We start from the raw sequence: 24,166 nt of genomic DNA on the forward strand, positions 1-24,166 counted from the left end.
TAAATGAGCGGCACATTTCCTGTTCTGACGAGGGCTGCAGTCCTTCCTCCTTTTTCTCTGTCAGAGTGTGTTTGGTGGAAGTTACTTTACTTTTAACACCTCTCTCTCTCGCTCTCGCTCTCTCGCTCTCTCGCTCTCTCTCGGCAGGTTAAAAAACACTCTCTCGCTCTTTCTCTCTCTCACCCTCGCTCTTTCTCCCTGCTTACAGTTTTTCTCAATTGCTAAAACACAATTTCTGAAACCTTGCTCCATTTCCTGAAAACATTAAACACAAAACCTCATCTTCAAGCACTATTTACATAACCTCTGACTCCTCTCGCAAAATGGAACATTCGCCTCAAAACAGCTTTACCTGTGTTCAAAATCAAACACTGCTCTCAAATCATAAATAAAGTGATCAAAATGATATACGCTCTCAAGCAGTCAGTAAACAATACACCGAAAAATAGAAAACACATTGTTCAAAACATACAATTCTCAGGGAGAAGTACATTTTTAATTAAAAAAAAAATCATATTTTTCCGTCATTGTCTTTTGATGAACGAAAACAGGTTCTATCATAGTAGCTCAACATTGATCAGAAATTACTACTCAGCTTTGCTCTTTGCAATTTAGTTTTTTGTTCTTCCTCCTCCTTGTACCCCTATTTTTACACTACTGTACCCTGCATCTCACAAACTTGTCCTTTGTCTCTGTGATACTGTAATTCTTGTTCTTTGTTGATATGAACCTGCAACCAGTCAAAATCTATTGCGCAGTCAGTACTGTTAATAAATGGAAAGCACAATGTTCAGGGCCATACAATTTGTCCATTGTACAGTATACAGCCTACAATGCACTGTACTACAGTATACAATACTAAAAGGGACAAAAATCTAAGGAGTAAACATGTGATCAATGTGCTTCTTCTTGTCTTTGGGCTGGGTCAGGCCAGAGCACTTCGTCCACATCACAAGCAATATTGTCCCTCCTGAGGCAACGGGGGAAGAAGCCTCTTGTGTGCCGTATCCAGCCCTGACATGATTCCTCACCTATATCACCACAGGCTAAATCCATGGTTTGCAGCAGATTTACTCTGGTGTCGGGTTGTCTATCATACACTTTCCATCTCCAAGAGGAGAAAAACTCCTCAATCGGATTCAGGAAAGGCGAGTATGGAGGGAGGTACAAGTTCATAAACTGCCCATCGATGTTAAACCATTCCCTTACCTGAGCAGCTCGGTGGAAACTGACATTGTCCCACACTATCACATAGGTGGGAATGGGATTCTCATTTAGCTCTTGACCCTGCTGCTCTTGAACCTGCTGCTCAAATAAAATATCTCTTAGATTGGCAATAAATGTTAGAAGGTGCTGGGTGTTATATGGCCCGAGTGTAACATGGTGATGTAGAACACCATGGTTGCTGATAGCAAACACAGATTGTGACATTGCCACCTCGTTGACCAGGGACTTCAACAAAGGCCCACTGTCCAATCATGCCTCTCCTTCTCCTCTTTGTTAGATTGAAGCCTACTTCATCGACAAAGATGAACTCATGTGGTCTGTCCAAGGATTCCAAGTCAAATATTGTCTGTGTAGAAATACAATATACTGTATGTAGGATTTTGTAAGTCGTACAGAGACAGTGCTATACTGTAGAGTACAATTAGGCCTACTGTATGCACTTCTGATTCACATACATTGTATGTACTGAAGAGTAATGTCATTCACATAGTATGTGTTAGTACTGTAGACAATCTGGATTACAGTAAATGTTTCTGAATGTACACTTACTTGCACATACTGAGCTCGCAGTTCTTTCACCCTTGGTGAGTTGCGCTCAAAAGGTACTCTGTATACTTGTTTCATTCGCATCCTGTTACGATGGAGGACACGGTCAATTGTGGAAATGCTCACACTGTCAATTCCCTGGAAGTGTGTGTTGTCTTGTATCACTTGTTCCTGGATTTCTCTGAGTCGTATTGCATTATCTTGAAGGACCATGCCAACTATAACGGCCTCTTGCTCCCGAGTGAATATAGCTGTCCTTCCACCTGCATGTGGCAGCCTTGCAATTCTACAAAAAGTAGTTGTGCAGTTACAAAACATATTCATGCAGTACAATACATACAGTGATTAACTTGACAAATGTCTATTGAAACAGCTGCATATAGTGTAGTACAGTAAATCTGCAATTACAAAAATACAGTAGTATACTGTACCTGTTCTCTTCTCTGAATGTCCTTACTATGGTGGACACAGAAAATTGGCTCAAATTGGGTTACACTCTAAGTCCTGCTTCCCTCATTGTCAGTCCATGGACAAGAACATGGTCTATAACTGTTGCTCGAATTTCATTAGATATTTCCACTCTTTGTCTTCCTCTTCCTCTTCGTCCTCCTCTTCCTCTTTCTTGCCCTCCTCCTCCTCTTCCTCCTCGTCGCCCACCTCACATACGCACTCGTCCTCGTCCTCTCACATTGTTTCTTCTATCCATTCTCAGACTTTCTCCTTCCCACCTTCAACAACCTGTTTGCTCTCTGAACTGGCTTATATTGGTTGTGTCGCATCATTTCAAACAGGTTAAATCCATTTTGAGTGGTTGTGTTCAATAAATGACATGTGTTCTCTATTTGTATTTGATTGTTGCCACTTGTGTTTACCAGTATGGATGACATGTGCATTAGAGTGCAGAATGTGTTTTGAGAATGAGAATGTGTTTAGAGTTTTGCTGAAAAGTGAGATCTGCAAATTGTGTTTTACCACGTGAAATGGTTTAAGCTATTGACAACAGACTGCATAATTAGCTAAATGAGTCCAGGCAACTGAGAACTTTGTTCATGTCACGTTCTGACCAGTATGAGGGTTATTTTGTTAGTGTAGGCTGGTCAGGACGTGGCAGAGGGTATTTGGTTTATGTGGTTCGGGGTGTGTGTATTATGTAGAGGGTAGTTGATTTATGTATTCCGGGGTTTTTTGGTCACTGCTCTGTTAGTCTATGTTCTTTCTAGTTAGTCTGTTTCTATGTTTAGTTAATTGGGGTGTGGACTCTCAATTGAAGGCAGGTGTTGTCTAGTTGCCTTTGATTGAGAGTCCTATATATTAGGGTGTGTTTGTATTTGTGGGAGGTTGTCACTTGAATTGCTGTTGTTTGCCTTTAAGTCTGTATTCGTCGTCCATCGTTTTGTTTTGTTTGTGTAAGTGTGTTCATTAAAAAGTTAATTATGAGCACTCAACCCGCTGCGCCTCGGTCCATTCCTGACGACCGTCGTTACAGTTCAGCCAATGGGTTTTAGTGTTTTAGCAATTGAGAAAAACTGTAATTAACAATGCTTAGTACATGATGTTCAGTTCATAGCATGAACCAAGAACCTACAATAAATGACTTCAATCCATTTAGTGGCTTTACAATCCAGCATTGTAAATATACTGTACATAGGTTGAATCCCAAATGGCACACTTTTCCCTTTGTAGTGCACTACCTTTGACCAGAGCCCATATACGGAACAGGGTGACATTTGGGATGGAGACATACAGTACTTGTCAAAGGTTTGGACACACCTACTCATTCCAGGGTTTTCCTTTATTTTGACTATTTTCTATATTGTAGAATAATAGTGAAGACATCAAAACTATGAATTAACACATTTGGAATCATGTATTAACCAAAAAAGTGTTAAACAAATCAAAATATATATTTTATATTTGAGATTCTTCAAAGGAGCCACCCTTTGCCTTGATGACAGCTTTGCACACTCTTGGCATTCTCTCCAAACTTTCGACTGGTACTGGACATTAACCACATATACACAGTACACACCCCTTCACAGTTCTGAAGTCAATGAAAGCAAATATTGAGGTTAAGCAATTAACGTTATTTGACATTGGGATTAAATGGCTCTGCCACCCTTTATGGAATGTTCTGTGTAATCCAAAACACAGACGTTTTGGTGTGTCCCGTATCATCTTCAGTGCGTATGTACTGCGTAAGAAAAGTGACTGATTGGCTATTATGTGTATCTGGGACCTGGGGTCTTTCTCTATATGGTAGATGTCTACCAGAACGATGGCTACTGGGGTATGCAAACAGAAAAACATTAGCATTAAGGAAACACTGTTGCAACCAGCTCTGGTTTTGGTGCGAATTCTCAGTGATGCGTGCAGTTGCACAAGTACATTTGACTTGGGTCATATAGATTCCTTGCTGCCCAGATCAATAGGCCAATAGGTGTGTGCATGTTTATTGTGTGTGTGCTTGTGTGTTTGTTGTACAAGGTGATCAACGTGGAAAGCACAGCTAGCTTACTTGTGTGTGTTGTTTAACTGTCCTCTGCTTGCTGAGTCTTTATGCGATTTCAAAGATACTCGACCACAATTAAATCACACCACGGAAATTGCATTTTCTAAGCTGTTTGTCATCTGGGACAGGTTTTTAGGGGGAAATGGGGAGGGGACGTAGGGAGGAAGACGTGTGCATATGAAATCGTGCACCAGCCAGGCTGTGATGTAGGAACTAGGGACAAAAATGTCCCAGATACTTCACATCTTCCTCGGGATACAATTAACAAGCGCTCAGTGGCAGGTCGTCGGCTCTTAAATGGCAGATTCATTCGCATCCATTTGAGGCCAGTCGATGCATGGAGGCCCTTTCACTCTCTCCCTCCTCCCTAATGTGTGTGTGTGTGTGTGTGTGTGTGAACTTTCTCAACTCTGACTGATTGACTGATGACTGTTTTGACAACGTGGATTTCTCCACCCCTGTTCCTGGTGGAGCTGCTGTTTCTCTCTTCCTTCCTGCCCACTCATTCTTTGGATGTCATAGCATAATCAGGTTCCACAATTGCCATGTTTGTGTGTGCGTGCTTTTTGAAAATGTGTTGTGCTTGTTGAATTTCACTAAATAATACCTTTCGAATTTCAATAGCTTTCCCTTGGTTTGCTTCACAAATACCTTTTTCCTTTGACTGCTTTTCGGGTGACCTGAATGTCAATTTCACAACACACTCGACACATCACATTACCCAACACAGGGCTTAGTGAAATACCAGCCACATGTCACCAGTCTGTTCACTGTGTTCTGAGTGGGAGTGCCCTACCGGTCTGGGTGGTGGCTGAGCGGTGGATGCCAGGGCACACAGCCCTGAGGCAGACCCTGAATACAGATCGCATCGCTCGGTGTACCCCGGAGAGAGACAGAGAAAGACACACACAGAGATATGCACAGACGCACGCACATGCAGTTATGCACGCATGCATGCACACCCACACCCACAAACACAACCACACAGACATACACACACACACACACACACACACACACACACACACACACACACACACACACACACACACACACACACACAATTAAGATGCAACTGAGATGCTACATAGAACTTCAAGGCCACATGCACGGGAAAAACAAACCAAAAAGGAACAATCTAAATGAGAGGGGGGGGGGAGAGAGGGAGAGAGAGAGGGAGAGATGCATCACATATTAATGCATTCAGAACTGTGCGTCTCTATAAGCTGGAGCACAAGCCCCCAAAGAGTCTGCAGTCTAAAAATAAGAGCAGCAGGAGGTGCATGTGGAGAAATAGAGAGAGAGAGAGAAAAGAGGGAGGGAAGCGCTCCCTTCTCTGTTCTCATATGAACAGCAGGAGCAGGCAGAGGGAGGGAGGAAGGGATGAAAGGAGATTGGGAGGGAGGCTGAGAGTAGCGAGTGTGGGGGCATGGAGTTGACTGAGTGGTGATTGTCTTCTGCCATGTCCACTTCACCTACCTGCCCTTGGATGGATAGGCTGGGGGGGAATGGGTGGGGGGTTCAAATAGTATTTGCTTCTTTTCACATACTTTGACCTTTTGATTAAGCCTGACTGGAGTGCTTTTACTTTTGGGAGGTGCAGGTAGTGTGGTTCATTGGGCTTTGTCACATGACATAAAACACAGTATATCCTCATACCTGGGCAGGTGGGGGGTGTTGGAGGTGGTATGCAGAAACTACAGATTTGAAGCAAGGCTTTGAAAACATTGTTTTACACCTCTCTGTGTAGGCTAGGTAAGGGCCTGTGGAATGTCTGTGCTTGTCCCAGCTATTTCTATTCACGCACGCACTCACTCACTCACTCACTCAATCAATCACTCACTCACACACGCACGCACACACACACACACAGACTGAATTATTAAACAATGTATAATGTACTGTATTTCTGTAAATTACAATACAATTTCACATAGTTCACCAGCTCAGTTTTAGAATCATGCTGACCAAGCAAGCATTAAACCACACCAGTAAACAAATATACAAATAAAATCGCAATATGATAGTATACTATGGAATATTATGGGGAAAACATATATGTGGTTATATTACCCTCTGGTAGTAAAGAGTGTAGTAAACTGCATTTCAACTGATTAACCTGCTCTCAATTGCTCCACCACTGATAGAGATGCAGCTGGCACACTGACACTGCTGTACATAGGTTAAGCCTAATGCTATTGGGGTAAACACACTGGCATTGGCCCCAACACAACAGTAGCGTGTATTCATTGATGGCAAGCGAAGCCAGACTTCCCCCCAAAAATGTACCAATAAAAAAATAATAATACATAAATCATGAATATTTCGTCTCTGTTTTTCATAAATTTCCTTCAATTGAGAGGCTAAATGTATCTCCCCGGAGAAAGCATCCAAGGCGAGCAAAACACCGCCCCTCTGTCTCTCTAATGTGTAGGCCATCTATCTGATGCTGTCTGGTCCAAACGAGTATGACATTGTTGCCGCCATTAATTCATTCATTATGCCCCTGGCCTGAGAGGATGGAAGTTCAATCTGTAGCTAAATGTAGTAGGCTAATGTTTACTAGCTGGCTTATCGATGCCCATGAAAGGAAAACTAGAAGTGTGTAGCATTTTGACAACATGAAAAAGAGGAGGATGGCATTGTTGTTTCTCTACAAGTAGGGTGAGTCAACTTCCACACACACACACACACACACACACACACACACACACACACACACACACACACACACACACACACACACATCATATTTAGCTTACGTTGATTGGGCAACATTTTTTGGGGTACCTTTTAATTGTCACTGTATTAGACTAAGCAGAGGTTATTTGAGGATGTTGAAGTTGAAATGGTGCTGGAATAGTGGAGGCAGCCTCTTTGTTTTCTTTGCGACTTGCGGCAACTCTCCGTGGCTCTAAATCAATAGTTGTTTAGTAGTCTGAAAATGGAGAAAACATTAACTTGATTGACCATGCTGCAGGTCATGAAACTCTTTTGTTACATGCAATATGCTTTGGGGACAGATGTTGCTCTGTGGTTTTGTGATGAAACCAAGTTGTTGTTGAATTTATTCTGTCTTCTTATTGTCTCTGCCTTAGGTCTACAGTATATATCACAGTGGCAAGGCATGTGAACTAACAGGTTATAGAGCAAACAGCGCATTGATCACAACACGTAGGTTGTAATGTTGCTTTCTTCATGCTTGGCTTCCCCAGTGATTTTACCCACACACTGCAACAACAGTCCGTCTGGGTAGCTTCTCTGTTCAGCGTATCTTCTGACACTGCCCACTGTCCCATACAGGATCTGTGAACATCAACGGTTCCTTTCCATACCTAGGCAGAGCTGTTTTTAAAACTCTCCGCTCCGGACATATTTCCTGTGACTCTGAGATGGCGTACTCTTGTACATTTTATTATTTGATTTAATAATACCCATGTCACATGGGTATATCATAACACTTGCATATTATATTTTTGTCAGATCTGTGATCCCTACCCAAGAATATGCTTCAAAGGATTTGATCATTGTAATTGTCAGTGTCAGCGCAGAGAGAATTGACACAGAAATGAAGTAATCTGGAGTGGCTGTGAGGAACCAATGACATCTGTCATCTATGTTGTGGAAAGGGACTGACTTAAGTCTCCGGAGAGACAGAGAGAGTGACACATCTCCCATCTGCCCTGCTGTCTCTGTCACTCTGGGTGAACGGAGCAGATAGAGGCAGAGGGAGGCAGAGAGAGATTAGTGTTGTTGTCACAAATTGTGTGCTATAGCTTGGAAAGTAAACAAATGTGACATTATAAGGCTGTTTGTTTCCAACAATAGGACTATTTTCCTCAATAATTAAAAACAAAATGTATTTCACCTTTATTTAACCAGGTAGGCAAGTTGAGAACAAGTTCTCATTTACAATTGCGACCTGGCCAAGGTAAAGCAAAGCAGTTCGACACATACAACAACACAGAGTTACACATGGAATAAACAAACATACAGTCAATAATACAGTAGAAAAAGTCTATATACAGTGTGTGCAAATGAGGTAGGATAAGGGAGGTAAGGCACTAAATAGGCCATGGTGGCGAAGTATACTGCTCAAAAAAATAAAGGGAACACTTAAACAACACAATGTAACTCCAAGTCAATCACACTTCTGTGAAATCAAACTGTCCACTTAGGAAGCAACACTGATTGACAATACATTTCACATGCTGTTGTGCAAATGGAATAGACAACAGGTGGAAATTATAGGCAATTAGCAAGACACCCCCAATAAAGGAGTGGTTCTGCAGGTGGTAACCACAGACCACTTCTCAGTTCCTATGCTTCCTGGCTGAGGTTTTGGTCACTTTTGAATGCTGGCGGTGCTTTCACTCTAGTGGTAGCATGAGACGGAGTCTACAACCCACACAAGTGGCTCAGGTAGTGCAGCTCATCCAGGATGGCACATCAATGCGAGCTGTGGCAAGAAGGTTTGCTGTGTCTGTCAGCGTAGTGTCCAGAGCATGGAGGCGCTACCAGGAGACAGGCCAGTACATCAGGAGACGTGGAGGAGGCCGTAGGAGGGCAACAACCCAGCAGCAGGACCGCTACCTCCGCCTTTGTGCAAGGAGGAGCAGGAGGAGCACTGCCAGAGCCCTACAAAATGACCTCCAGCAGGCCACAAATGTGCATATGTCTGCTCAAACGGTCAGAAACAGACTCCATGAGGGTGGTATGAGGACCCGACGTCCACAGGTGGGGGTTGTGCTTACAGCCCAACACCGTGCAGGACGTTTTGCATTTGCCAGAGAACACCAAGATTGGCAAATTCGCCACTGGCGCCCTGTGCTCTTCACAGATGAAAGTAGGTTCACACTGAGCACATGTGACAGACGTGACAGAGTCTAGAGACGCCGTGGAGAACGTTCTGCTGCCTGCAACATCCTCCAGCATGACCGGTTGGCGGTGGGTCAGTAATGGTGTGGGGTGACATTTCTTTGGGGGGCCGCACAGCCCTCCATGTGCTCGCCAGAGGTAGCCTGACTGCCATTAGGTACCGAGATGAGATCCTCAGACCCCTTGTGAGACCATATGCTGGTGCGGTTGGCCCTGGGTTCCTCCTCATGCAAGACAATGCTAGACCTCATGTGGCTGGAGTGTGTCAGCAGTTCCTGCAAGACGAAGGCATTGATGCTATGGACTGGCCCGCCCGTTCCCCAGACCTGAATCCAATTGAGCACATCTGGGACATCATGTCTCGCTCCATCCACCAACGCCACGTTGCACCACAGACTGTCCAGGAGTTGGCGGATGCTTTAGTCCAAGTCTGGGAGGAGATCCCTCAGGAGACCATCCGCCACTTCATCAGGAGCATGCCCAGGCATTGTCGGGAGGTCATACAGGCACGTGAAGGCCACACACACTACTGAGCCTCATTTTGACTTGTTTTAAGGACATTACATCAAAGTTGGATCAGCCTGTAGTGTGGTTTTCCACTTTAATTTTGAGTGTAACTCCAAATCCAGACCTCCATGGGTTGATAAATTGGATTTCCATTGATTATTTTTGTGTGATTTTGTTGTCAGCACATTCAACTATGAAAAGAAAAAAGTATTTAATAAGATTATTTCATTCATTCAGATCTAGGATGCGTTATTTTAGTGTTCCCTTTACTGTGCTGTGTTGGTTTAAGCCCTCCTCTTAAACCCTTTCTCTGAGACACTTGATCTGGCTTGAAAAAGTGAGGAGAATTACATTTTAGTCATTTAGCAGACGCTCTTATCCAGAGCGACTTACAGTAGTGCATTTCATACAATTTCATGCATTTTTTTTTTCCTGTGCTGGCCCCCCGTGGGAATCGAACCCACAACCCTGGCGTTGCAAACACCATGCTCTACCAACTGAGCTACAGTAAACGACTAGTCACTAACCAGATCTGTCCTGTCACACGGAGACCATGGCTGTGTCTGAAATGGCACCCTATTACCTATATAGTGCCTTATGGGCCCTGTTCAAAAGTAGTGCACTATATAGGGGAATAGGTGTCATTTCGGGTGTAGTCCTTCTGTTCTCGGTGTGGCTGGTGTTCTGTCGGGGTGATGTGCCAGCCTCTGTCACCGTGACGATGAGTGGAGGGTGGGAGGTTTGACATGTGACATACGGACTGGGATGACCCAGAAAGATCTGTCTGTCACCCACTGTGTGTCACTGTGTTTAGAAGGATACATGGAGGGGGGCTTTACACCCCAGGAGGACTGCAGAAAGAGAAAACCTGGGTCTTGTTCATTAGGGCACGCAAGCAAAAATCATTTTTAAATGAAAAACGAAAATGATAGTTTCTTATTGGACAAGTCCAGGTAGTCCCTCCCTGTTTCAGTCAATCTTTTTCTGTTTGGTGCCTAATGAACATGACCTAGAACAATAAAATACTTATTATTATTGGTCTCTTAAATAAAATAGTACTGTAGTGGAAAGGCCAAATCAGAGTACACCCAGGGGTTTGGAGCAGTTTTTCCGAACTCTGTTGCGTTTACCCCCTTAGTTCAGTTCGTTTGGACTGGTGTGAACACTCTGTACTTGGGAGCGCAGCAAACACCGCACATCGTTCGCTCAAAAAGTGTGGTCTCGGTCTGTTTCCATTGGTGCCTTTCGCTGCAGGTGAGAACGCAGTTTGGACCAAACACAGGAAAAGAGCAAGAGGCTTGCAGTATTATTGGTTCTTTGACTGCGAGCGTTTGATGAAATGCATGCGTTATCATAACTTGATATCGCTGAAACATTTTTGTGAGTAGCAGTGCGTTTACTGTCTGAGCGCATCCTATGCAGATTAGGGGAGACCGGGGGATATAGGGTACTGAATATATTCCCTGCACGTCGCAGTTACACACCAACTCGGTGGCCTTGTGGTTAGAGTGTCCACCCTGAGATCAAATAAAACAACATTTTATTGGTCGCGTACGCATATTTAAAATATGCAGATGTTATCGCAGGTGCAGCGTGTTTCTAGCTCCAACAGTGCAGTATACCTAACAATACAAAACAATACACACAAATCCCCAAAATTTAAATTAAGAAATATATATATATATATAGAGAGAGAGAGAGAGAGAGAGAGAGAGATATATATATATATTCCCAAAGGCTGGAGTGTCGGCCTTCTCGGCTGCTCCGACTTCGCTCCAGTGGCGCTCACTTCACGGGCTCAGGGCATGCCCGGTCCAGCATGCATTTGTAGTCTACTTGTGTGCCCCTTTATCTCCTTGCTTTAGCTACTGTCACGGAGTTAGCTAAATCTTTTCATAAAGAAACTGATAAAACACACAGGTGCTAAATCAAGGTGACTTACAAAGATGAGGACCGAGTGCGGTGATGTAGTGACCACAACTATTCAATAATAATTGTGGAATCTGAAAAGACACATATTCTGAAATCATGATGGTGTATTTACTACGTGTACATGCTGACAGAAAGGAACGAGGTGGGTAGCTAACGAAGTGTGTCATTGAGGCAAAGTATGTATAAACAAAAAATCTGATCTCTTTAAGTTTTTTTGTTCTATTATCTCAACAATAGGCCATCATTGATTTAGGACAAATAGGCCTGGCATGTTCCCAATTTCAAGGAGCTTTCTGTTTTGATTGGGTTATTTTGCCTAAAAACTTTTAGGCCTACCTATCAAAGAATGTTAGAAACAACTTTGTGAGGCATTGGAATACCTTCCTGGTCTTTGTGGTTCAATCTGTGTTTGAAATTCACTGCTCGACTGAGGAACCTTACAATTATCTGTATGTGTGGGGTACAGAGATGAGGTAGTCGTTCAAAAATCATGTTAAACGCTATTATTGCACACAGAGTGAGTCCATGCAACTTATTATGTGACTTGTTAAGCAAATGTTTACCCCTGAACTTATTTAGGCTTGTCATAGAAAAGGGCTTGAATACTTATTGACCCAAGAAATCTCAGCTTTTAATTTCGTATTAATTTGTAAACATTTGTAAAAACATAATTCCACTTTGACATTATGCGGTATTGTGTGTAGACCAGTGAAAAAAATAATTTCTCAATTTCTGAAGTTTATTAGGTACACCCACAGGGATGTTGGTCCGTGCTGACGCGATGGCATGCTGCAGATTGGACAGCGGTACAGTACATGCATGCTGCAGATTGGACAGCGGTACAGTACATGCATGCTGCAGATTGGACAGCGGTACAGTACATGCATGCTGCAGATTGGACAGCGGTACAGTACATGCATGCTGCAGATTGGACAGCGGTACAGTACATGCATGCTGCAGATTGGACAGCGGTACAGTACATGCATGCAGCAGATTGGACAGCGGTACAGTACATGCATGCTGCAGATTGGACAGCGGTACAGTACATGCATGCTGCAGATTGGACAGCGGTACAGTACATTCATGCTGCGAACAGCAGATACGCTGTGGCATTCAATTGTTGCTCAATTGGTATCAAGGGATCTAACGTGTCCCAGGAAAACATTCCCCACACCAGTACACCACCACCGTTAGCCTTTACCATTGACACCAGGCAGGATGGGGCCATGGACTCATGCTGCTTACACCAAATCCTGACTCTGCCATCAGCATGACGCAACAGGAACTGGGATTCGTCAGACAAGGCAATGTTTTTCCACTCCTTAATTGTCCAGTGTTGGTGATCGCCAGTGTTGGTGCCCACTGGAGCTGCTTCCTCTTGTTTTTAGCTGATAGTGGAACCCGGTGTGGTCGTCTGCTGCAATTAACCCGTCTGTGACAAGGATCGAGATGCTATTCTGCACACCACTGTTGTACTGACTGTGCCATTATTTGTCTGTTTGTGACCTGCCTGTTAGATTGCACAATTTTTGTCTTTGTACTTTCTACTTTCTGACCTCTCTCATCAACGAGCTGACAGGACTGCCGCTGACTGGATGTTTTTTGTTTGTATCACCATTCTCGGGAAACCCTAGACACTGTCATGCGTGAAAAAGCCCAGGAGGGCGGCCGTTTCTGAGGTACAGGATCCGGCGCGCCTGGCACCGACGATCATACCACGCTCATTGGTCGCTTAGGTCACTCGTTTTGCCCATTCTGTTCAATCGAACAGTAACTGAATGCCTTTTTTTTATAGCAAGCCATGGCCATGTGAATACTGTTCAATGACTATGTACTTAGAGCCGCGGTCTCTAAGGTGAAGGGAGGCTCTCAATGGTGCATCTGTAGAAGTATGTGAGGTCCTTAGGGGCTAAGCACATTTTTTTTCAGCCTCCTGAGGTTGAAGAGGTGCTGTTGCTCCTTCTTCACCACACTATCTGTGTGGGTGGACCATTTCAGGTTGTGATGTGCACGCCGAGGAACTTGAAGCTTTTCACCCTATCCACTGCGTCCCTGTCGATGTGGATGGGGGCGTGCTCTCTCTATCTCCTGTATTCCACGATCAGCTCCTTGGTTTTGTTGACGTTGAGGGACAGATTATTTTCCTGGCACCACTCTGTCAGGTCCCTCACCTCCTCCCTCTAGGGTGTCTCGTCATTGTTGGTAATCAAGGCTTATCGCTTTTTGTTTTGTCGGCAAACTTGATGATTGAGTTGGAGACGTGCTTGACGTGCGAGATTGGAAGTTTAGGAGTTGATTATCTAGGATCGTTGGATCTGGTCTCTTTTACTCAAAACAGCCTGAATAGGAAGTCTAGGCAGGCTACAACCCAAACGTAACGTAGCCTCAGGAAATATCTGTGTTACAAACAGCTGTATGTACACATTGGTGGGGTACTCAGTCCTGCTCACTGCTCGGTAATTAAAAGCAGCAGCCACATTGTTTTCGAGGGCTAACTAAGGATTTTAACACTGTGAACCTGACATTGGTGTGGATGCTGAGTGAAAACACCACATTATATCTTACTACCTTACTACCACACCTGCTGAGTAGAACAGTGTTGTAGTTGCGCTATATAAGTCCTGGGTTTAAATGCGTTGAGAATTTAATTGAGCCTGTCTGTTATTTTGGACGGCCAGATGGGTGGGGTTTGCACCTTTGGGACTATTCTATTGGTCCCATGGTCCCAGTCCCAGGCAAGTTCAATCAAGCGCAGCTAAAGTAGTGAAAAGAAAACAAATACTATTTGACTCCAGGGACTACCGGTAGGCTGAGTCATTCACAACAGTACCACTGATATAAATGCATTTCATGAATGAATGTTCCTCGTGTAAATTATTAAAACTTGTGTTTCTCTTGGTTTTTTTTCAGCTGTTTCCTTCATGAGACACAGTGCCTCGGCTTTCGGATTCGCTGTAGGTACTTTTAAAATGTATTTGAATGAATCTACTACTGAGTGCTAAAGGGCAGAGAGCGAAATAGGGCAGATGTCATCACTAACACGTTACAATCAGTGTGTTTGAGGGGTGAATTTGAGCAAGGCGAGGCACAGGATCACTGATCTTGATCACGTAAAGAGTAGTAGCTCTAGCTAGTTATTTGGGATGCAAGGTGATTCGTAGATAAATGCAATGTAGTCGATCTCAAAAACACATTGGTTCCACAAGGGCCATATCGAGTCCTGCTAACCTTAGGAGTCTAAGCTTGTAATTTAGGCTAGATTGGCATTGACGTTGAGTTATTGGGATGAGGATAACTGAAGGGTAGAATCATTTAAGTGGACCCCCATTCCTCATGGCTTTCTGTTGAATAGCTGGTCAGTGTTGTTGTTGACGTTGTTGTTGTTTACCCTCTGCAGTTTGATGCCGCCCTGGACGTGCTGTCCTCCATCATCGTGGTGTGGCGCTATAGTAACGCCGCCGCCGTTCACTCTGCAAACAGGGAGTACATGTGAGTAGATATATCACCGCCGTATTTATCATATTTGTTGTTTTTGATGACCAGCGAAACTATATAAAGCCTAGAAATTATACTGCATTCTAGCACTATTTTGTCTCTTCAGCGTAATCGCTGCAGTTATTACAATGCATTTCATTCTTTGGGACTGTAGTGTACAGTATTAGAACCCCAGCGTTGTCTCTCATCCCCCTTACTCGCATTTTCATGTGTGAAATTGCCAGCCACCATCCGCTCGGGGGGATGCTTTTGTGAATGCAGATCGCCATGGAGACTGATGTATAAGCCTATAGCCTGGTTAAACCAGATTGAATGCTGCTTTAATGATGAAACAGTGGTGGGTTTAACATTCATTCTGGTTTAACCAGGCTAACCAGCATTACAGCAGCAGATTGACAGCCTCTGGTTTACTGTAGAAGCCTATAGGCTGGTTAAACCAGATTGAATGCTGCTTTAATGATGAAACAGTGGTGGGTTTAACATTCATTCTGGTTTAACCAGGCTAACCAGCATTACAGCAGCAGATTGACAGCCTCTGGTTTACTGTAGAAGCCTATAGCCTGGTTAAACCAGATTGAATGCTTCTTTCACCATTGTGAGGGCAGCATTCAATCTGGTTTAACCAGGCTAATATGAGCCTTCAGTTGTACCAGTGAACATCTCTTTGGTCCAGAATCCTAATTGGAAGGTTTGTGTTACCCAGCAGCTAGTAATTGGCCTCTCCTAGGTGTGTGTTGTGGGGGGTGAATGTGTGTGTGTGTGTGTGTGTGTGTGTGTATGTGTGATCCCTCAGGGGAGAGGCCAGGCAGGAGTAACGCTCTAGGCCACCGGACAATTAAATTACCAGGTCTGTAGACGAATGAGCGAGCAGCATGAATTTTACAGCAAGTTTTTCTTCCATTGTAATTGGAGGAATATTGTTATATTCGCCTGCTGACATGACACATGGAGCAGGAGAGAAAGGGTAGACACAGACTGGATGACTCTGTGTGTGCGTGCGTGCGTGCGTCCTCAGTCTAGTCAACTACAGTTCTGCCAAGTCCGGTCAAGATCTTGCATCTTGCGACTTTGATGTCAAAACTAAATTGACTGTCTTGCGATGTTTGAAGAAAATCAAACTTGCAATTGCGCTTGATGCCAATTGCCTTGAGTCGACGAGACCAAAAAAAAGGGACTCTTCTAAGCAGCAGAATTATAGCCCAGTGAAGATCAAATGGACGTTTCAGTCAGCTGAGCTGTTGGTTGGGCAGGTGTGTTGTGAGGGAGAGTCTCTGTTGTTGAGCTACAACAACACAGCCCCCAGGAGGTCTCTCACACACAGCGCTCTGGGTCTCTCTGTCTCTCCCGCTGCACCACTGAAATCATTCCTACATGGCTCCTCTCCTCTCGCTCTACTTTGTGTTGCCTAGCTACCTTCCGGTTCGGACCCAGGGGACTGGGTGCTGCTGAGCGGGAGCCAGCTGTGACCATCAACACACACATGTTGCCATCCATTATGTTTTTGTCTGAACATCATGTATGTTATATCTATAATACACGGTCTACTTTCGACACTTTCTCTTGTTCTTGGCCTTTTCATGGGCTCTTTGTGATAATGTGTATGGTGTGTATAGCAACTAAGTCTGCGCTAGACTGGTAGATTAAGTAGGGGAGAGAGAGAGCAGACAGACCGCTAACCCGACCATGCCTGACCACCCCAGATGACACAGATGACTGATTTTGGGGCTTCTCCCAGCCAGGCTTACCTAATTGGATAAAACTGTGTTTAAAGAAAATCTCTTCTCAAATTGATCCGCGGAGACTGTGTTCAACTCTCTGAATCAGCCACGGAGAAAAGCAAAATGGTTGTTTATTTAACGGATGCTTTTTCTCTTCCACAAGCTGTAGAAATAATGGAGACGATTTGCAATTGTATTAAGATGCGTTAAGCTTGTATGATGGGTAGTTGCAACAGGTCTGCTTTGTCATGGAAAGGTCTCCCTGTGGCCAATGATTTGGGAATGTTTCAAAATACAATATATGATCCCTCACATAAATGATTTTCAAAGCAGAATATTATTAATCACTGTTTTCTCTCACTCTCTTTCCTTCCATTTCCCCTCTGTCTACCTCCCTCACTCCCTCTCCCCGCTCCCTTCCTCTCTCTTGCTTCCCCCCTAACTCCCTCCTCCCTCTCACCCCTCTCTCTCTCTCTCTACAGAGCCTGTGTGATCCTGGGAGTGGTCTTCATCCTGTCCTCTCTGTGTATCCTGGGAAAGGCAATCCATGACCTGGCTACCAAGCTACTGCCTGAAGTGGTAAAAGATGCCATCTCCTGCCGTTGTACCCTTAAGAAAGGCACTTACCCTTAACTGCACCTATTACTCTCAATCCAGGGGCGCTACACTGTCTGTCTGTCTGTCTGTCTGTCTGTCTGTCTGTCTGTCTGTCTGTCTGTCTGTCTGTCTGTCTGTCTGTCTGTCTGTCTGTCTGTCTGTCTGTCTGTCTGTCTGTCTGTCTGTCTGTCTGTCTGTCTGTCTGTCTGTCTGCCACACGAAAAGCTCTTTTTGGTGAACGCAGCCATATGGTCCGGCTCAACGAAAAGACTCAAATGTAGTGCACTACGTAGGGAATAGGGCGTCGTTTGAGACACAGCCCTACTCTCCGCTCTGCTCCACATGTCTGGGCATGTGAGCGTTCATTAAGGCCAGCTCTGGGTACTGTAATACCCACCTTGGCAGTGCCAGCAGCCTTGGCAAATGGGTTTTGCTGCAGCAAAGGGATTCCAATGAACATCTGGTTGGTGCGCTGAAATTGCTTGTCAAAAACAGAGTGTAACTCGGTTTGGTGACTTGTTTTTCTCGTCGCACAGCTTTGCTTGTGTCGCGCTCATGTCATGACAAATGTGTTGGGTGTCATTTGTCAAGGCAGTGGGGGGTACAGACAGTGTACTGTACATTTCACTGCTGGGGCATCACAAATACATCTACACATCTTTACAAAGTCTTATTGTATGGTGGTTGTTGTTGTTGGATGGACAATAGAATAAAGATTCACTGCAATGCAACATATAGTAAGTCAGTCTAAATCAACAGAAATATGGCGTCTTTTCACTCTTCGAAGTTGTCAACTGGTTGTACTTGGGTTATCTGATGTCTCTTCAACTAGAGCATTGTGTCATTATGGAGTCCCCAATGCCAAATGACACCATGTTCCCAACATAGTGCACTATTTTTGACCAGAGCCCTATGGGCCGGGGTCAAAAGTAGTGCACTTTGTAGGGAATTTGGTGCCATTTGGGACACAACTTAGTATAAACTCCGAGAGCTAATATATAGTTTCATTCTCGCATCGCCAGACTGGTCACATCGGGTGTGAATTCCATTTACAAGACTCTCAGGTGGGAATGTGTGAAGAGACAACACCTCCAGAATGGAGAGCGGGACAGAGAGAGAGGCCCTATTCTCACTACGAGATATGAAGGAGGGTCTGAGGAGCAGCGGGGTGGCGAACCAGAATTCTACTTATCAATTCACATTACATACTTGCCTTACCTTTTGTTGTGGCCGGCAACGCAACATTCTTGGTCCGCATCTCAAATTGACCGTAAATATCACAGTAGCCACTAGCCAGTAAGCACAAACTGTTCAACAATAACAGTAACTTTTCTTCTAAAACATATTACGCTATTAAATAATGCAACCAAACCATATTACACTCTTGAATAATGCAACAATTAACACAACAATTACATACTTTTTTCATTTATTTCATAAGCAAAGTTATGAAACACCCAATGCCCCTGTGTGAAAAAGTAATTGTCCCCTTACACTGAATAACTGGTTGTGCCACCTTTAGCTGCAATGACTGCAACCAAATGCTTCCTGTAGTTGTTGTTCAGTCTCTCACGTCGCTGTGGAGGAATGCTTGGCTCACTCTTCCATGCAAAACTGCTTTAACTCAGCGACATTTGTGTGTTTTCAAGTATGAACTGCTCGTTTCAAGTCCTGCCACAACATCTAATTTGGGATAATGTCTGAACTTTGAGTAGGCCATTCCAAAACTTCAAATGTGTTGCTTTTTAGCCATTTTCATGTAGACTTGTGTTTTGGATCATTGTTTAGCTGCATGACCCAGCTGCACTTCAGCTCACAGATGAATGGCCTGACATTCTCCTGTAGAATTCTTTGACACATAGCAGAATCCATGGTCCATTCTATTTTGGCAAATTGTCTAGGTTCTGAGGCAGCAAAGCATCCCCAAACCATCACACTTCCACCACCATGTTTGACCTTTGGTATTAGGTTCTTACTGTGGAATGCAGTGTTTTGTTTTTGCCAGGCATAATGAGACCCATGTTGTCCATATTGGGTTTTAGTTGAAGTCCTGATAACATTCAGTATCGACAATATGCAAAAATAAAGAAAAGGGAGCAAATACTTTTTGATGGCACTGTATGTGCAGACAAAGGGTTTATTTTCTCGTCTGAAGGCTACACTCATTACATTTTAGCTTCAAGACAAAAGCACAGAGTTGCTATGACAGAATGTCTTCATCAAGTAACTTTAATAGCCTATCAAAAATGAACGATTAACCCTCTCATACGAATATAAAAGTACAGTAGGCCTACCTTACAACATTACAACAAACCAGGCTCAATTTTTGCAATATCATGCAAACCATTGCATGTGGTAATTGCGACTGAAAACGGTGGCATAACTGAATTCACTGCGACAAGGTGTTATATATGGAAGCTCATACCTGCCACACAAACAATTAAATAAAAAGCCTCATGATTTGTCAAGGTGCACAATTCGTCTGTGCTTCACTCTGATCAACTGTAGCCTACTGATAACAACCACAGCTGCAACTAGCCTAGAGAAGTCTATGCGCTCTGATCCCATCTGTGCCTGGGGAAACGTAACGTCATGTTTTTATAGCTTAAGCTATGTAGATATGACTGGAATGAATCAACACAATGGTGATGACATACTGTATGAGTATCTTTTTAATTACAAATACAAAGGCCTAGACTATGTAACCCTACATACAGCGAGCTCGACCCTGTTAGTTTTATTGTCCAATCGCAGTTGTTGTCTCTTTGTCTGTGTAAAGGGTTTTAATGTTTTCTTACGCCCTAGGGCCAGGAGTTTTTTCATTCGTTTTTTTTTTAAGCCATACGCCCTGATTAGAACAATTATCTGGTCCCATCAAAGCCGATTTATTATTTTGTCACACGCTACAACGAGGGTCCGGATTTGTTAGATTAGCCTACTGTACTTACTACCAGATTAGGAAAAACAATTTCCTCCCCACCACTCTGGGACCTGTGGTGCCATCTCTGAAATCACCACACATTTGTAACACATGTTTTTGGAGGTGGGGATGGGCTTCCATAGTTTTACGTGGCTCAGCCGGCAGCTACTGCGACAATTTCAAAATGTAACAGGCTGTTACTGCAATTTCAGGTAAAACATAAATAAAAGAAGTCTCAAATAGGATAAATGTTTTATTACCATGTATACTGTAGGACTGTTGGCTCAACGAGACAATTCTGTTTACTGCCCTGCTTCAAGGAGGTAACTGTCGGGCTAGTGTTTTGCGCCACCTCCGGAGGTAACGGTCGAGACGTAGCAAGGACTCACGTTTACATTTGCGCAATATGTGTTAGCCGACGGTATTTATACGAAAAGTGTTGTACGTGTGAAGAGGCTCAGAGAGGGAGAGAAACACACACAGAAAGAGAAAGAGTGAGAGGGAGAGAGAGGGAGACAGACAGAGTGTGAGAGAGAAAGAGAAACAAAGAGAGAGAGATTTGTGAAGAGAAACAAGTGTTTATCTGGCTGCTGTCGGTGCATGAGAGAGAGATAAAAAAAAAAGCGAGAGAGGGGAGAAAGAGAAAAAAGAGCGATAGAAAACAGAGAGAAACAGAGAGATATGTGAAGTGAAACATGCTGTTGTGGTCTCTCTCTTCCTGGTGGATAATTACAGGAGGAATGTGGCAGAGCTCAGGTGTGAAAAGAGAACCGTGGCCTTCACACTACTAGAATAGATAACTGCATTACTGTGTTGCCAGGCAATAAGTCGAAGCTAAGAGCCCGTTTAATAATAGAAAGCAAACCAGGTAGCCTAAGGCCATTGATGTCATAAGCACTTCTGGTGTTTGGGTTTTTCATCATTGGTTAATTGGACAAATCACGATTTTACAGGTGTTAGCTGCTTTTGAATTTCGGGAGGGGATATTTGGCCCGTAATTTGCAAAGAGAGAGGGTGGAGCTCCTCGTTCTAGCATCTCTTGATCCCATTTCTTAACCACTACCTATGATTTGGCTCGAGGGAATCAGGCCAATTATTGGAGGCACACCTAACGTGCAACACATTTAACACTAGAACCGCTGGCCTTTTAGCGTCTACGTACCCGCTTGAGAACAATGCCGGGCGAGCCTTACAGCGTATGTATCAGATGCATATCAACCTGCAAGGTGCGCAAACCTGCTTGATAAATAAATGCTTGATAAATAGTGCATAAACTATTGTAAAGGATTAATTGCATGAAGAAATATTCATGGTAATATATCAATTACAACAAATAACAACAATAGTTATTTGTTTAGATAGAGTCAAGGATGTTTTAAAAAAAAATATTCTACAAAGTCCTAGAAAAAATGTAGGCCTATATCCTATTTTCGTTTCTCTTACAATAAAAACATTACAGTGTAATCCGTTTGATCAGCTGTAAATAATTCTACAAAGTCCTAGAAAAAATGTAGGCCTATATCCTATTTTCGTTTCTCTTACAATAAAAACATTACAGTGTAATCCGTTTGATCAGCTGTATTTGTAGATTCGATTAGTAATAGAGTTCTAGAAATGAATAAAGTCCAGTAGAAACGAAAAAGATAATAATAATAATAATAATATAACCAGCCATTTCCTGCCTTCCTGAACAAAAGCACCAATATATTCATGACAAGATATAAAAACAGTTGATCGTATCAGACACTGTATTGTGCCCTTGGCGGCCTGCTTGGCAGCTGTATCTTCTTCTTTTGCCGTTGGTGTGGTTCTCACGAAGGTCACATGCCAGATCCAGTGGGAATGCATGGTGCTGAGGATGCAAACACTGATGTGGAGTACAGCGGGAGCTGCTATGTTGTTTTGCGCAGAGGGAGGGCAGCTCCCGCCTTGTTGGTTCACTGGCTAGTCTTCTTTGCAATCAACTTGTCTGCCAGGGAAATTGATGTGAAGAAATTGTCCATGGTCACATTTCTGCCTTTGCTCGTGTAAGGCTCTACGGGTCTGAAAACCACAATCTCAAACAGTCGCTCACCCGCTGGCCTGGTTTCATCTTTCCCCTGATATGGAAAGTAATTGAGCAAGTACTTGGTTTCGACATCGGCAGCTAACCAAAAGTTAACTGAAGTCACACGCACAATTATCAATTTCTGTCTGGTTTCTTTCGCCCATTCATCCATTGACGACAGAATAACATAATAATTTACGTTTATTACTAGTTTTTGCTTAGCAATCTCATAGAAACTGCAGAATATGCTCTTTCAGATATAGAAATCACACTGTTTTACATGTATGTGACTCTGTCAATTACAAGATGCACCCATCTCTTCATGTACAATTTGACAACTGTATGAGGCTTAATATTGTCACTCATCAGATTATTGTCAATGTAATCTTGTCTATAGGCAAACACTTATTATGTGTGAAATTAGTTTTGGTATATGTTACCTTTATTTAACTAGGCAAGTCAGTTAAGAAGAAATGCCTATTTTCAATGACGGCCTAGGAACAGTGGGTTAACTGCCTTGTTCAGGGGCAGAATGACAGATGTTTACCTTGTCAGCTCGGGGATTCAATCTAGCAACCTTTCGGTTACTAGTCCAACGCTCTAACCACTAGGCTACCTGCCGCCTGTCCTTGAAGCAGGGCAGTGTAAACAGAATTGTTTTGTTGAGCCAACACTCCTACGGTATAAATGGTAATAGCAGAGCAATGTTTTTCAAACAGCTGAAATGTATAATCTTTTACTGATATTTGTAGGGTATGAAATAGTAAAAAAATCACTAACACTATACTTGACACCCAGTGCCACGTTATGACACTGTCATCCCTTGACAGTGTTAACCTCTAGAGGACCCCTTCTAGAAGACCCCCCCCCCCCCCTTGACAGTGTTAACCTCTAGAGGACCCCTTCTAGAGGACCCCCCCCTTGACAGTGTTAACCTCTAGAGGACCCCCCCTAGACAGTGGTAACCTCTAGAGGACCCCTTCTAGAAGACCCCCCCCCCCCCCTTGACAGTGTTAACCTCTAGAGGACCCCCCCTAGACAGTGTTAACCTCTAGAGGACCCCTTCCAGAGGACCCCCCTTGACAGTGTTAACCTCTAGAGGACCCCCCCTTGACAGTGTTAACCTCTAGAGGACCCCCCCTTGACAGTGTTAACCTCTAGAGGACCCCCCCTTGACAGTGTTAACCTCTAGAGGACTCCTTCTAGAGGACCCCCCCTAGACAGTGTTAACCTCTAGAGGACTCCTTCTAGAAGACCCCCCCCCCCCTTGACAGTGTTAACCTCTAGAGGACCCCTTCTAGAGGACCCCCCCTTGACAGTGTTAACCTCTAGAGGACCCCTTCTAGAGGACCCCCCCTTGACAGTGTTAACCTCTAGAGGACCCCTTCTAGAGGACCCCCCCTAGACAGTGTTAACCTCTAGAGGACCCCTTCTAGAGGACCCCCCCTTGACAGTGTTAACCTCTAGAGGACTCCTTCTAGAGGACCCCCCCTAGACAGTGTTAACCTCTAGAGGACTCCTTCTAGAAGACCCCCCCCCCCCCTTGACAGTGTTAACCTCTAGAGGACCCCTTCTAGAGGACCCCCCCTTGACAGTGTTAACCTCTAGAGGACCCCCCCCCCCTAGACAGTGTTAACCTCTAGAGGACTCCTTCTAGAGGACCCCCCCCTAGACAGTGTTAACCTCTAGAGGGACCCCTTCTAGAGGACCCCCCCCTAGACAGTGTTAACCTCTAGAGGACCCCTTCTAGAGGACCCCCCCAGACAGTGTTAACCTCTAGAGGACCCCTT

General features: G+C 43.9%; 1 protein-coding gene across 1 annotated transcript in view; it reads left to right on the forward strand.

Annotated features, from left to right (window-relative positions):
• Window positions 1–24,166, forward strand: part of tm163 (Transmembrane protein 163) — a 43,330-nt gene that overhangs the window by 6,645 nt on the left and 12,519 nt on the right. The window contains 3 exon segments of the mRNA NM_001140020.1: window positions 14,510–14,553; window positions 14,997–15,088; window positions 17,295–17,391. Coding sequence (NP_001133492.1) covers window positions 14,510–14,553; window positions 14,997–15,088; window positions 17,295–17,391 — 233 coding nt within the window.

Source organism: Salmo salar, chromosome 17 (genome assembly GCF_965601325.2).
Source record: "Salmo salar chromosome 17, fSalSal1, whole genome shotgun sequence".
NCBI classification, from domain to species: domain Eukaryota; kingdom Metazoa; phylum Chordata; class Actinopteri; order Salmoniformes; family Salmonidae; genus Salmo; species Salmo salar.